This window comes from Thamnophis elegans, chromosome 7 (genome assembly GCF_009769535.1).
Source record: "Thamnophis elegans isolate rThaEle1 chromosome 7, rThaEle1.pri, whole genome shotgun sequence".
Classification (NCBI taxonomy): domain Eukaryota; kingdom Metazoa; phylum Chordata; class Lepidosauria; order Squamata; family Colubridae; genus Thamnophis; species Thamnophis elegans.
The window spans coordinates 17,107,005-17,121,179 of record NC_045547.1 but is presented as its reverse complement, the minus strand read 5'-3'; the positions used below and the strand labels follow the sequence as shown (position 1 = coordinate 17,121,179).

General features: G+C 44.3%; 1 protein-coding gene across 2 annotated transcripts in view; it reads right to left on the bottom strand.

The window, feature by feature from the left end:
• Positions 1–3,662, bottom strand: part of SLC6A12 (solute carrier family 6 member 12) — a 79,660-nt gene extending 75,998 nt beyond the window's left edge. Inside the window, exon 1 of one of the 2 annotated variants that reach the window (XM_032221924.1) lies at positions 3,561–3,662. Coding sequence is in view for 1 of the 2 variants with exons in the window: in XM_032221923.1 (XP_032077814.1) it covers positions 3,127–3,236 (110 nt within the window). In the remaining variant the exon portion in view is untranslated. Of the gene's footprint in view, positions 1–3,126; positions 3,281–3,560 lie in introns of those variants that run through there. The other variant, XM_032221923.1, reaches the window with a different exon arrangement.
• Positions 3,663–14,175: the final 10,513 nt, after the last annotated feature.

The following is a 14,175-nucleotide window of genomic DNA, read 5'->3' as shown; positions in this document are numbered from 1 at the left end:
CTCATGGTGCTTCCTTTTGGGGCCCTAAGGAGTCCGGGAGGGCAGGCGAGGAGTGATTGGAAGAGGAGGGGCGCGTAGGGGCTGGCGAGGCACCCCTCGACATGGGTGACATCCAGTTGGTCACACCCACCCAGTCACATGACCACCTAGCCACGCCCACCCAGCCAGTCATTAGGCAGATCATATTATTGGTCCATGGGATTTAAAATTATGAATTTAGTGGTCCCTGAGGTCCAAAAGGTTGGTGACCCCCTGCGCTAAAGCATTGGGCTAGGATGGTGGTTGAGCTGCAATGATCTTTGGTCTGGCAGGAAGGGGTCTTTTGCTTTTAACCATGTTTTTATGGATTGTTGTGAGCTATCTACAGTCCTAGGACATAGGCAGACATGTGTCCAATAAATATATAAATCTGCAGCAATAAAGTGTACGGAAGCTTATTAAGCACACATATAAACACATGGGGGATGAGAAACTTATGGAAAAAAGATACTTTGCCAGAGGAAATCTTCAGTTGAATTGTGACTTAATCCCAGACCGTTCCATTGAATTACTTCTGAATGGACATGTATAGGACTACATCTTTAAGAATCTAATGCCATAATTCTCTAATGGGTTGGTTCAGGATTTCTCAACCCCAGCAACTTTATGTAGACTTCAACTCTCAGAATTCCCTAGCCAGGATGGGGAAGGTCTTAAAGTGGCTGAGTTTGAGAAACACTGAACTAGGTTATTCTGAGAAGCATATATTCAGCATTCAAATTATTCCAGCAGAAACAAAGATCCTGCATAACAAACCTTTTTAAAGATAAGTCAAAGGCTGGAATTTGTAATAGCATAATTAGCTGGTGCTGAAAGATTTATACTACATTTCTCTGTATTCTCACTACCAGTTCCCACGGAATCTAACAAAGAAGCAGATTTTGGTGTCTAAATGACAAATCCTGGAGGATCCAAAGCATATAAGCTAACTTGTTGCTGGATAAAATTGCTCCAGCAGCATACAAAAAGTTCAGTTCCAAGGGTATATTCGGTTATTCTTAGCCCTGGATCATACAGTTCAGAATTTGAGATGTCAACTTGCATTCCCTTGAAAGCAGAACCAATGGGAAGGGACGGTTCTCCAACATTTCTAAGGCTGTTAAGTTCCCCCATGTACTCCAGCCATATGCTATTCATAAACAGTCATCTGTATGAACTGAAAACTCATTTGATCCAGGGCTTCTCAATAAACCTCCTCTGTCCCCAGAGCCTTCCAGATGCTGGCTGTGTTTTGCTGGGAAATGTGGCAATTGTAATCGAATACATCTGGAAGACACTATGTGGATTCAGGATTCTTATGCACAGATTTTTAAAAATAATTATTCTTCAGAATTGGTATTTTGCTAACTTTTGCGATGCAGTTCTGCATCACCTCCCTCTTCCAAGAAAGTCACAAAAAATGTTTTTCAAAGTATGTTTTGCAACAAAATTGATCTACACGTGCCACCATCCCAATAGATTATTTTTTCAAAAAATACTAGTTTCGGGGAGAAAGAATACACACCTAAACACACACACACACACAAAAATATATGGAATGATCATTCACCTCTGTTATTTAAAAGAATCCTACATTCAAGAAAAAAAAATCAGAAGTAATCCATGAGAACAAAAGTAGAGTAATCGATCTTCACTTGTCCTCTCCTATACCCTAGATCAATGTTGGCAAACCTAATCGGCACCGAGTGCCAAAATGGGAGTGCGGGAGCATGCGGGAGCGTGCGGGAGTGCAGGAGTGTGCAGGAGCACCGGAAACCAGGAGCAGTTCCTGCCATGCACAGCTAAGCTTCTGGTTTCCAGTATGTGCATGTGTGCTGGTCACCTGTTCTTCCAGTTTCCAGGAGAACACCTGACTGATCTGCCAGTTTCCATGAAGAACAACTGGCTGGTGTCCATCTGCACGCCGAAAGACAGAAACTCAGCTTCCTGCATGCATTCTTTTCCGGTTTCTGGTGCTCCCACGAGTGTGAAGACCAGCTGGCAAGCGTGCATGTGCACTCCAGAACCCAGAAGAGCAACGGGTGATGGGTGGTGTGCTCAGAGATGCCTCTGCGTGCCACTTCCAGCACACTTGATATAAGTTTGCCATCACAGCCCTAGATATCAGAATTTATTCTTGTATCCTTGAAACATGTGCAATAATAACAGTATTTCCCATCCCGCAAGAACAATACAGCTGTTAACAGTCATAGGCCCTGGTATCAGACAACTGATTCAATCTTTCCATCCTAAATGGGCCCTTTTGGATATGGGGCCAGTCGGAGCCAACTAGTGATAGCCCAAATATTAGCCAAAAGAAGCAGCAAAGGAACAGCATTAACAGCTTCCTGGCTATAACTCCTTGGTGGCCCAGCTAGTCCTTCTCTTGAGGGACATGGCATTACCTACATTGTGCAGCTTCTCCTAAGCTATGCCGGATGGGAGATCATCTTCCTTGGCCAACGCTAGAAAGTCAAGTGGGCATCCCACAGACTTTGATGCGTGGAGTGGAAGCGTTCCTTGCTTCCCCTAGCTCTGTTAAAGGTAAAAGTAAAGGTTCCCCTTGCACAAATGTGCTAGTCGTTCCCAACTCTAGGGGGCGGTGCTCATCTCCGTTTCAAAGCCGAAGAGTCAGCGCTGTCCGAAGACATCTCCGTGGTCATGTTGCCGGCACAACTAAATGCCGAAGGCACACGGAATGCTGTTACCTTCCCACCAAAGGTGGTTCCTATTTTTTCTATTTGCATTTTTCCGTGCTTTCAAACTGCTAGGTTGGCAGAAGCTGGGACAAGTAATGGGAGCTCATCCTGTTACGCGGCACTAGGGATTCAAACCACTGAACTGCTGACCTTTCTGATCGACAAGCTCAGCGTCTTAGCCACTGAGCCACTGCTCTGTTAAGTTTGGAAAATAATAGTCACCAGGTTTGGAACCTGCTTTCATGAAACAATCTGTCGAGGGTGGCAGAACACAGAGAGAGTTGACCTGGTTTCTCAATTTAACCAGTTCCCAGTCCGGATTTCCAATCCTACTTATCCGTGTGGCCTTTGCTGCTTTATTTGTCACCCTTGGCTTCTTTGAGCATTGCTTGCCGGCATCCCAGCCTACCTCTCCTTTCCAGGAGCAAGCTTCATCCTGCCTCTTTCTCCCGAATCCTTGCCACTGCTGGCAGTGAAGCGTCTCCTACAATGTTCTGTGCAGAGCTTCAAAATACGCATTCATCTCTTCCTCTCACACCCCAATTCCTACGTCTCCAGGGTCTTGCCTCATCTCTTTGGCTCCTTTCACTTTCTAGTTTTGGTGGAAAGATATCATCAAAAGAAAAGGTTTGCTGGAAGCTACCCTCCAACCAGCTCGTTCTCTTCAGCCCCTAACAAAGCTATAAATCCCCTGGAAGACCTGGCTTTTCTCACTGAGTAAACTAATGACCAGGGGAAATAAAGATTGCTTTACGCTACTGCCCGCGTTCCCTCGCCCGCCCACAATGTATACGTTCAGCCAGGTTACCAAACATGGAACGGGCAAACAGAAGAGTCACTCACCTCTGCTCTTAACTTGCTCCCCCTAGAAATCAGCTGTGGAATAGAATGAAAAGTTAACAGGGGAGGTTCAGGGCCATGTGGAGAGGAAAAAGCGTTGTTTGAGCAAACAGTGTGTCTGCTGCTCCTCCCTCTCCCCTCCTCCTTTCCCTCCCCTAGCACCACAAGTGGCTTTCAAATAAATGATCACCAGAGGTCTGGGGGTGGCGGTGGGAGGCCTGGGAGGAAGCATGTATGTGCTTGTCTGGATGTTTGGTTGCAAAGGGAGGGAGGAGAGACGAAGAAGAGGGGTCACCCACAGCCGCTCCAGTCTCATAACATTTCTCCCCTTTATGAAGTTATGTAAGAGGCTGGGTGGGTGGGGACGGGACCTGCCAAAAGGCAGGCCGGCTGGCAGACAAAACACAAAGAATGAACGTCTTAGGGTATATCAAGGAGGGCAGGAGACTGGCGTTTTGCACTTCCTTGCAAAGGAGCCTCTTTGGAAGGGTCTGGGGTTCAAGACCACAAATACAGCCCTGTGATAGAAATGTGTGTGTGTGTGTGTGTGTCTGCTTGCCCCCCCCCCCATTTTCCCCCTGCATCTGGAACATTGCGTTAGGGGTTTCATTTGTATTCCCTGCCTTGTTTCCTTCAGGAATTTCAGGCGTGGATATTAGCCCTACAATAGCCCTTTGAAGGAGACACAGCCGAGGGCTATTGGCAGGCTTTCCACATTGACAGGAGAGCTGAAGAGAGTTTCTCTTCATCGAACAGTCTAGCTGTCTTCTGTAGTTGTTTTTTTTCCTCCTTCCCGGCCAATGTTCAGAGAATGCTAGGCAAGAGGCGCCAGGGTGTTTTCTAATATTTAACAGAATGACAGGGTTGGGAGGGACCTTGGAGGTCTTCTAGTCCAACCCTCTGCTCAAGCAGGAAACCTGACACCATTTCAGACAAATTGTTGTCCAAGCTCTTCTTTAAAACTTCCAGTGTTGCAGCATTCACAATTTCTGGAGGCAAGCTGTTCCACTGATTAATTGTTCTAAATGTCAGGAAATTTCTCCTCAGTTCTAAGTTGCTTCTCTCCTTGATTGCTTCTGGTCCTACTCTCAGGTGCTTTGGAAATAGTTTGACTCCCTTTTCTTTGTGACAGTCCTTTCGATATTGGAAGATGGCTATCATGTCACTCCTAGTCCTTCTTTTCTTTAATTTGACTTCCTGCAACCGTTGTTCATATGTTTTATATAGAATGGAGTAGAGCAGAGCAAAACAGAACAGAACAGAACAGAACAAAACAGAAAAGAACAGAACAGAACAGAATAGAATAGAATAGAATAGAATAGAATTTTTTATTGGCCAAGTGTGATTGGACACACAAGGAATTTGTCTGTGGTGCATATACTCTCAGTGTACATAAGGAAAATAAAATACATTCATCAAGAATAAAAAGATACAACACTTAGTGATAATCAAAGTTACTAAAGCTATCAAATCATACTAGTAAATAAATAAAACAATACAAAGTGAAAGATACAAGCAACGTGGTTATAGTCATAAGTGGGAAGAGAGAGGTACTAGGAAGGAAGAGAAGAATAATAGTAAAACAGTCTTAGTAAATTATTTGACAGTGTTGTGGGAATTACTTGTTTAGCAGAGTGATGGCATTCGGGGAAAAACTGTTCTTGTGTCCAGTTGTCTTGGTGTGCAGTGCTCTATAGCGTCATTTTGAGGGTAGAAGTTGAAACAATTTATGTGCAGAATGTGAGGGGTCTGTAGATATTTTCACAGCCCTCTTTTGGACTCGTGCCATATACAGGTCCTCAATGGAAGGGAGGTTGGTAGCAATTGTATTTTTCTGAAGATCTAATTATCCATTGAAGTCTATGTCTGTCTTGTTTGGTTGCAAAGCCAAACCAGACAGTTATGGAGATTATGGACAGTTATGCAGAAAGGCTAAAACCTACAAGATCTCAGATAATGAGCCTCTTTTCACAATGCTTTATAATATAGCCCACCTCAGTGCTGTCTTCTCAAAGCCAGTTCTCTCTACAATGTTTGTTTTGGCCGTACACAGAAAATCACATAGCTAGCTAGTTTTGGTGGAAGAGACATGTCTGATCACCGAGCCTAAGAGGTGTGGAAGATACTAATGACATCCAATTCTCAAGAAATATACCAGGAAACGTCTTAGCTTCCATGAAGTACGCAAGGAGAAAAGTTGACACTTCATCCAATAAAGGTCCTTCACCCCTAGGTCAAGCATATCACTGAAGTGAATAATTTTCTAGCAGATATCTACATATTGTTAACTGAAAATCAAACAGGAAATTCTGAATAAGAAAATACCTCAAATTAAGTTTCAGAAATGTCTTTATCCCCATTTCTTCTTCCTTTAAAAAAAATATAGGAGGTAGAGAACTTGACAAGCCCAGATATTTAAATTAACACTTGGTCCCATGCCAGCCTACTTTTGCATGGACAACATCTGTGATAAGATGTGGCCGGAAAGGAACCTTAGAAGACCTCCAAGGTCCCTTCCAACTCTGCTATTGTATTATTGTATCAAGATTTTAAATGTCTTGACTTCCGCAAAATGCTTTAAAGGAGGCTACTTTTCAAAACTGTCCAGGGAAAAAATTGGTGTAAAATAAGCAAAAGACATGGATCACAACACATTTATCTTAGAATAGAATAACAGAGTTGGAAGGAACCTTGGAGGTCTTCTAGTCCAACCCCCTGCCTAGGCAGGAAACCCTACACTACTTCAGACAAATGAATATCCAACATCTTCTTAAAAACATCCAGTGTTGGGGCATTCACAACTTCTGAAGGCAAGCTGTTCCACTGATTAATTGTTCTAACTGACAGGAAATTTCTCCTCAGTTCTAAGTTGTTTCTCTCCTTACCAGTTTCCCTCCATTGCTTCTTGTTCTACCCTGAAGTGCCTTGGAGAATAGTTTGACTCCCTCTTCTTTGTGGCAGCTCCTGAGATATTGGAACATTGCTATCCTGTCTCCCCTAGTCCTTCTTTTCATTAAACTAGGCATACCCAGTTCCTGCAACTGTTCTTCATATGTTTTAGTCTCCAGTCCCCTAATCATTTTTGTTGCTCTTCTCTGCACTATTTCTAGAGTCTCCACATCTTTTCTACATCGTGGCGACCAAAACTGAATGCAGTATTCCAAGTGTGGTCTTACCAAGGCATTAATAAAGTGGTATTAACACTTCAAGTGATCTTGATTCTCTCCCTCTGTTTATGCAGCCTAAAAATGTGTAGGCTTTTTTTTGGCAGCTGCTGCACACTGCTGGCTCATATTTAAATAGTTGTCCACTAGGACTTTCAAGATCTTGAAAGATCTGCACAGGCTGCCATTTGCCTACCAGCACAAGTTACATTGTAGGGTTATTTTTGAAATCCTAAAGTTATTTAGATGAGCAGGCAAGACCTTGCTGAAGATGCCTCCATTGCTAAATCTAATTCTCATAGTTATTTAGAGCAAGCTGGCTTGGGTGTTCACGCTGTAGGAAGTTAGCACCTACCCCTCTCCTAGAAAAATGAAATATCCTGGGAAATATTGAAAAGGCAGAATATTATATTTCCCTGGATAAGAAACGGAGAAACATGTTTTAAGTAGGAAACAGACTCACTCTTAATAGCCCCCACCTTTGTTAATGGGCCATTAAAAAAGCCTGGGTCAGTCTATTCTACATAACAAAGATCCCCCTTCAGCTCCAGGATGATGGGATTCAGGCATGATAATATTACCCTTTACCCCTCTCACCACAGGGCACCTGGGAAAAAGCAATGCCCAACCAAACTTGGACTCAAAGCACAACCTAAAGAGTTGCCCCTGCATGGCCCCATGGGAGTTTGATAACCAATCAGAATACATTTCTTACACAGGAACAGGAAACAGAGAGGTGGGGCCGAACAGAGAGTGCATAAAACCAGGATCTTTCAGCCCTTCTTTCTCTTTTCTTCTTCACTGAACATCTGGAAGCATGTGATCTCCCTTTTCTATTCAGGACCTCAAATCATGTGGTCCTGTCCACCATTAAACCATCTCTCCAAGCAGCCTCCACGTTTCCAGTGTCTTTTTCCCTACTTGGGACTGAACCCAGAAGGACATTTTTTTCCAACAACACAAATGTAAAAGCAGAATATGAATTCAATAAACAAACAAACAAAAATGAATGGATCGTTTCATTAAATTTCTCCAGGGGAGGGGAAAATTCTCCAACAGGGTCTCAAGAGAAGGACCCTCTCTTGGGGCTTATACAACCCCATCTACTGTATCCTTTCGTCCCCCTGCCCCCCGCCCCAGAAAACGGAAGAAATCGTATCACCTTTGTTGTGAGTCAAGCACATTAGAGCAAGACAGATAATGACAGCTGAGAAATTGCACAAGATATTTAAAAGATCTTTGTCTCAAAAGGTCAAACTCCCCAAAGGTTGTATTTCTTTATCATGGGTTATATTAAAGGATTGATAGAGCAATCTTAGTTGGGAAGTGGGCATAAATAGACATAGCAAACAATTCATTCCATCCAAGCCCTGCCTACTAATGTTGGTCAGGGGTTAAGGGAGGGTTTTCTGAAAGGAGGCCAAGGAAATTTTTGAGGTTTTGCCTTTTATCCTTATACCATTGTAACTACATCAAATATGCCAACTACAGAATGCTACGGATTTGAACCAAAGCCACTTGGAGCCATGAAAGCATTTTTTAATTCTATAGATCTGTGATGATGAACCCATGGCACGTGTGCCACAGGTAGCACGCGGAGCTGTTTGTCAGGACATGTGAGGGTTGCCCTGTCAGCTGGCCAGTGTGCATGTGCGCGCTGGCCAGCTGACTTCGGCCTTCTTTTGAGGCTATTTTTCGCCCTCCGGAGGCTTCCTAACCGGAAGTTAGGAACGGACTTCTGATTTGCTCGTAGGGCTGGTTTTAGCCTTCTGGAGCATTCAGGGAAGCCTCCTGAAGACCCCTGAAGACTCCAGAGGGCTAAAACTGGTTCTATGAGCAAACTGGAAGTCCATTCCTGAACTTCCAGTTTGCTCGTAGGGCCGGTCTTTCGTGCTCCGGAGGCTTCAAGGAAGCTCCTAAAGGCTCCGGAGGACTAAAACCAGCTCTACGAGCAAACTGCAAGTCCGTTCCTGAACTTCCGGTTTGCTCGTAGGGCTGGTCTTTCGTGCTCCGGAGACCTTAAGGAAGCTCCTGAAGGCTCCAGAGGGCCTCCGGGGGGGGGGCTGTTTTCACCCTCCCCTGGCTCCTATAAAGCCTCTGGAGCCTGGGGGATAAAAAAGCATGCCAAAAACTTGGTGGAGTGCTGGTGGTGCATGCATGTGTGCTGGGGTCATGCGCATAGCATTATGGGTGTGGCACACCTGCGCATGACCCCCTGCGCTCCTCCCGCTTTTGGTACCCAAGCCAAAAAAGGTTCGCCATCACTGCTATAGATCAAACTGAAGGCCTGGGGCACAGATTCAGCCCGTGGGTTGCTTAGATCTGGCCCATGGGGCCACCCTGAAAACAGTGAAGGACCGGCCCACGGTGCCTCTGCCAGTGAAAACGGAGCTTGCGAAGGATGCAGGCGGAAGTCCCAAGCTCCATTTTTGCTGGCAGAGGGTTGCAGGAGGCTGTCGCAGCCAAAATCGGAGGTTGGAAGCCCGTTTTCACTAGCAGAACACTCGGGCCACCACAGGTGACCCTCACACGAGTAATGTTGAGCTGGCCACGCCCACCATGGCCACTCCCCCACCCTCCCACCCCTGAGGTCAGACACAACTCTGATGCAGCCATCAATGAAATCAGGTTTGACACCCTTATTATAGATACACCTGAATCAGTTTTTACCCATACACATCACCCAAGATATACACCCCAAACACACTTTCCAGTAGGTTCGACTATACTTGAATTTCCAAGTAAGCATATATGCGACTACACCACAAATGTGGGGACCTCGGCGCACTCTGAGTTTGCTTGTTTGCTTGCAGTTGTTTCCTTACCAAACTATGTAACATCGTCAGTGCTAGTAGGGAATGGGGTGAGTCTCATTTTATATACTAGTGGCTTCTCTTCTATCTATACCACAAATGCTATATAAAACTCGATATTGACTAGCATTATGGTGCAAGCCATGGTATTCCCTATTGAAGCCTAAGTTGAAGGAGCAAGATAGGAAGACTATTGACTGAGAGTGCCATGGATATCAAAGAAAATGAACAAATGCTTTCTCACAAATGACCATGCTTAAATTATCCTACAATTTCATTTTTCATTTCATTTTCATTTTACTTTATTTGTATGCCGCCCTTTTCCCCGCAGGGGACTCAGGGCAGCTCACAACTCAAGGGAGGGGAAAACAGACAAAGTTACAAAACATGAAGACCATACACAGTTAAAAAAGCACAACAGTCATACCATTCGAAGTGGGGCTGCAAGTCTTTAGCCCCAGGCCTGCCGGAACAGCCAGGTTTTGAGGGCTATGCGGAAGGTCTGGAGGGTGGTGAGGGTACAGATCTCCACGGGGAGTTCGTTCCAGAGGGTCGGAGCAGCCACAGAGAAGGCCCTCCTCCGGGTAGTTGCCAGTCGACACTGGCCAGCTGATGGAATTCGGAGGAGGCCTAGTCTGTGGGATCTTATTGGTCTAGTGGAGGTAATTGGCAGTAGGCGGTCTCTCAAGTACCCAGATCCAATACCATGAAGGGCTTTGTAGGTGACAATTAGCACCTTGAAGCGTACCCAGGCAGCCAGTGCAGCTCGCGGAGGATAGGTGCTACGTGGGTGAATCGAGGCGCATCCACGATCGCTCGCGCGGCTGCATTCTTTGCAATTATGCAAAGACCGAGCTTTCTGGAGAAGGCTGTAATGTTGGGAATGTTGGAACGAAAGACAAGAAGAGAACAACCAGCAGGAAAGGTATAGTGGTTACAATTACAGTGGTGATGGGGTTGGGGGGCGCGTTATTGGGATTTCTGAAGAACCAGGTTAGAACCAGATCATAATCTACCTATGATTAATCTACAGACATAATCTACAGACCATAATCTACAGAGATAATCTACCTATGTCAGGGGTGTAAAACTAAAGGCCCATGGGGCGGATCTAGCCCTTAGGGTGCTTAGATCTGGGCGGCGGGCCTGCCCTGGAAACAGCCCACAGTGTCTCTGCCAGCTTGACATCACTCATGTTGGGGGCACCCCTCCCAGACTCCGTTTTTGGCTGTAACAGCCTCCTGCAGGACTCTGCCATGCACGGCCCTCCTAGCTCCGTTTTCGTTGGCAGAGTGCTGCAGAGGGGCTGCCCCTGAAAAGTGTTCGGAGACTACAACTAGTCCAGAATGCAACCACGCAAGCGATATTGAGTGTACCAAGGTATACCCACATCACACCTATCCTCCGCGAGCTGCACTGGCTTCTGATTGGTCTCCGGGCACAATTCAAGGTGCTGGTCATTACCTTTAAAGCCCTACATGGCCTAGGACCCGGATATCTGCGAGACTGTCTTCTGCCACATACTTCCCAACGACCGATAAGATCGCACAGGGCGGGCATTCTCCGGGTGCCGTCAGCCAGACAATGTCGGCTGGCAACCACTCGGGGGAGGGCCTTCTCTGTAGCCGCTCCGACCCTCTGGAATAAACTGCCCCCAGAGATCCGGACCCTACCCACTCTCATGGCCTTCCGGAAGGCTATTAAGACCTGGCTATTCCGGCAGGCCCCAGGCTGTTGAACTCATGACTGAGTTCCAGTCCTGATTGATTGGATGTATGTTGTGTCTTTTTTAATCTATGTTTCTGTGTTTTTAGCTCTCTTTTTTAAAAAAATGTATTGTTGTAAGCCGCCCGGAGTCCTTCGGGATTGGGCAGCCTATACATTCATTAAATGTCAAAAGTCAAACGTCAAACAACTGAAAACAGAGCCTGGGAGCAATTGCTATTGCTATTGCTAACAGAGCCTGGGAGGGGTGCCCCCGACACAAGTGATGTTGAACTGGCCACGCCCAACCGGGCCACACCCACTCAGCCCCCAAGGTCAAACACAACCCTGATGCAGTCCTCAATGAAATCAAGAGTCAACAATGACTTGAGGGCTTACAGTTAATCAATCAATCAATCAAGATAATCTTGTTAATCCAATGCTTTCCCATTTGGTTGGCATTTTATAACTCTGAGTATTTGGAGCTGGGACTTCTTAGAATTGCCATTTTATATCTCTGCATGGTGCCCAGTGGGAGAAAGCTGTTTTAAAATCTTTTAAAACACAAGAATACAATTGCTAAACCTGTTATTATAGCATTTTCCTAAGAAGAAAAATGTATCAACTCAACTCAATATTAGGGCAGTTAAGCATCAGTTCATATTAATTTGTCGCACTTTCTCAACCATTTCAATTTATCAATTTATGATGAAGTTGTTATGTGGTTGCATATTTATGAAACATCATTCTACAGTATCCATTGTTGTTTAGTATCTATCTATGGCCTGAGGTTTAATCAATCAATGCATTATTTTCATGCATTTATAGTTAGATTATAACTAGAGTGATAATCTATAAGAAGAAAACCTTTAAATGAATCTGGCATTGGGGAAAACCTTCAATATGTATTGACTAATTCAGACAGTTTATTTAAATGATTTCTGAGACAGTACAAACATATGAATTATATCAAATTATGAGCACATCTTAGATAATTTTTTATTCCAAATTGTACAAATTTAACATGTATTTAATCAATATGTTAACAAATTATTGGACAAATATTCTTAATTAAAAAACAGACTTTAGAAGGGAACAAATCTAATTAATTTGCTGGCCAAAACTGGTTTTAATAATATGCCATAGAAAATGGACAAGTATTCTGGTTATAATGAAAACAAAACACATACTCAACCAAACCTTCTAAATCCCATTAATCTCACTGGAAAAATAAATTGTGACCCTTTATTTATTTCATTAATCTTCATTTAAAATCTCACTTTTGCTCTTATAAGTTACCAGCCTATTAAGATAGATTGTCATAAATATGTTAAAAATGGACTTCTATATATACATTGTAAGGTTTCTTCAAGGAAATCAGGACACTGTACATATATTTGCAACACATATATTTGAAATTGTCTCAATGCCCCAAGGACAACAGCCTAGCCACCATGCCAGTGGGTGATAATTTAAATGTTCCAGCCCATCACTTGTAGGCAACGATCCAAAGTTGTTTAAGGTTGGCAAACAGATTTTCTAAAAAATAAATAAATCTAAAATTCTAAAAACATCTGGCAATCTAAAAGTGCTCTCATACCTTTCTTATCCAATCAGCATACACAATAATCCTATTATTTATTGTGTTCATTTTACACCCTACCCATATGGTTTGCCAAGCAATTTCTTAGCAGTGTCTTAGCTTCCAGTGTTGGGAAACCTTTGCAATGTCACTAGAAAGATAAAGTTTTTTTAAAAAAAAATAAAAACAAGGGTGAATGAGATTAGAAATAATCCAGGTGATCAGAAACACATAAATAGAGTAACGAAAACAGCTGCTGTATTATGAATGCCACCATTTTCATTTCCATTGGCTAAGACCAGAAATGACACCTAACATGTTTTCTGTGCTTAGAGAAATTCCTAGAACAGTCTCTATTATATTATGCAAGAAACCGCATTGAAATCTGCAGTTCAAGTTGGGGAAGCACTTTGAGGTTCATAAGATGCTGGAGGGCAGCTCCATTGGGATCTGTCAGTTTCGTATCCGCTCTGACTCTAATTAAAAATAAACATTTGAATGTTTTTTTTTTAAAGTTAAACGGGAAGCAAGCCTGCCCCAAAGCAAAGCACCAATCTCTAGCACTCTGTGGTTTTATAATAATGTCTCTTGGTCCAATGTAGGGCTAAGAGCCGAGGTGGCACAGTGGTTAGAGTGCAATACTGAAGGCTAATTCAGCTGACTGCTAGCTGCAGTTCGGCAGTTCAAATCTCACCGGCTCAAGGTTGACTCAGCCTTCCATCCTTCCGAGGTGGGTAAAACGAGGACCCAGATTGTTGGGGGCAGTACGCTGACTCTGTAAACCTCTTAGTGGGGGCTGCAAAAGCACTATGAAGCGGTCTATAAGTCTAAGTGCTATTGCTACACAGGCCTTCTAAGAAAACAACATTGGTAAATAGATGTAACCTAGTGCTTTCCTTAGAAATGTGTCCTACTACTCTCTCCCCATAATGATAGGGCCGAATGGCAGACAATATCAGGCATATTGTCAAACTCAGGGCCCGGGGGCTGGATCCAGCCCACAGGGTGCTTAGATCTGACTCGCAGGGCGGCCCTGAAAACAGCAAAGGACCTCCCTGCAGTGCCTCTGCCAACAAAAACAGTGCTCGGGAGGGCCGAGGGTTGCAGGAGACTGGCACAGCCGAAAACAGAGCTCGGGAGCCCATTTTCACTGGCAGAGCACTCGGGCCCCCAGAGACGCCCCCAACACAAGTGACAACAAGCTGGCCACACCCACCCTGGCCATTCCCCCCTCATGGTCAAACACAATTCTGATGTGGCCCTCAATGAAATCAAGTTTGACACCCCTGTCGTAGAAGGTAGAGAGAAGTAGGGGAATAGCCTCTCACCGAATGCACTTTATGATTTATATATTT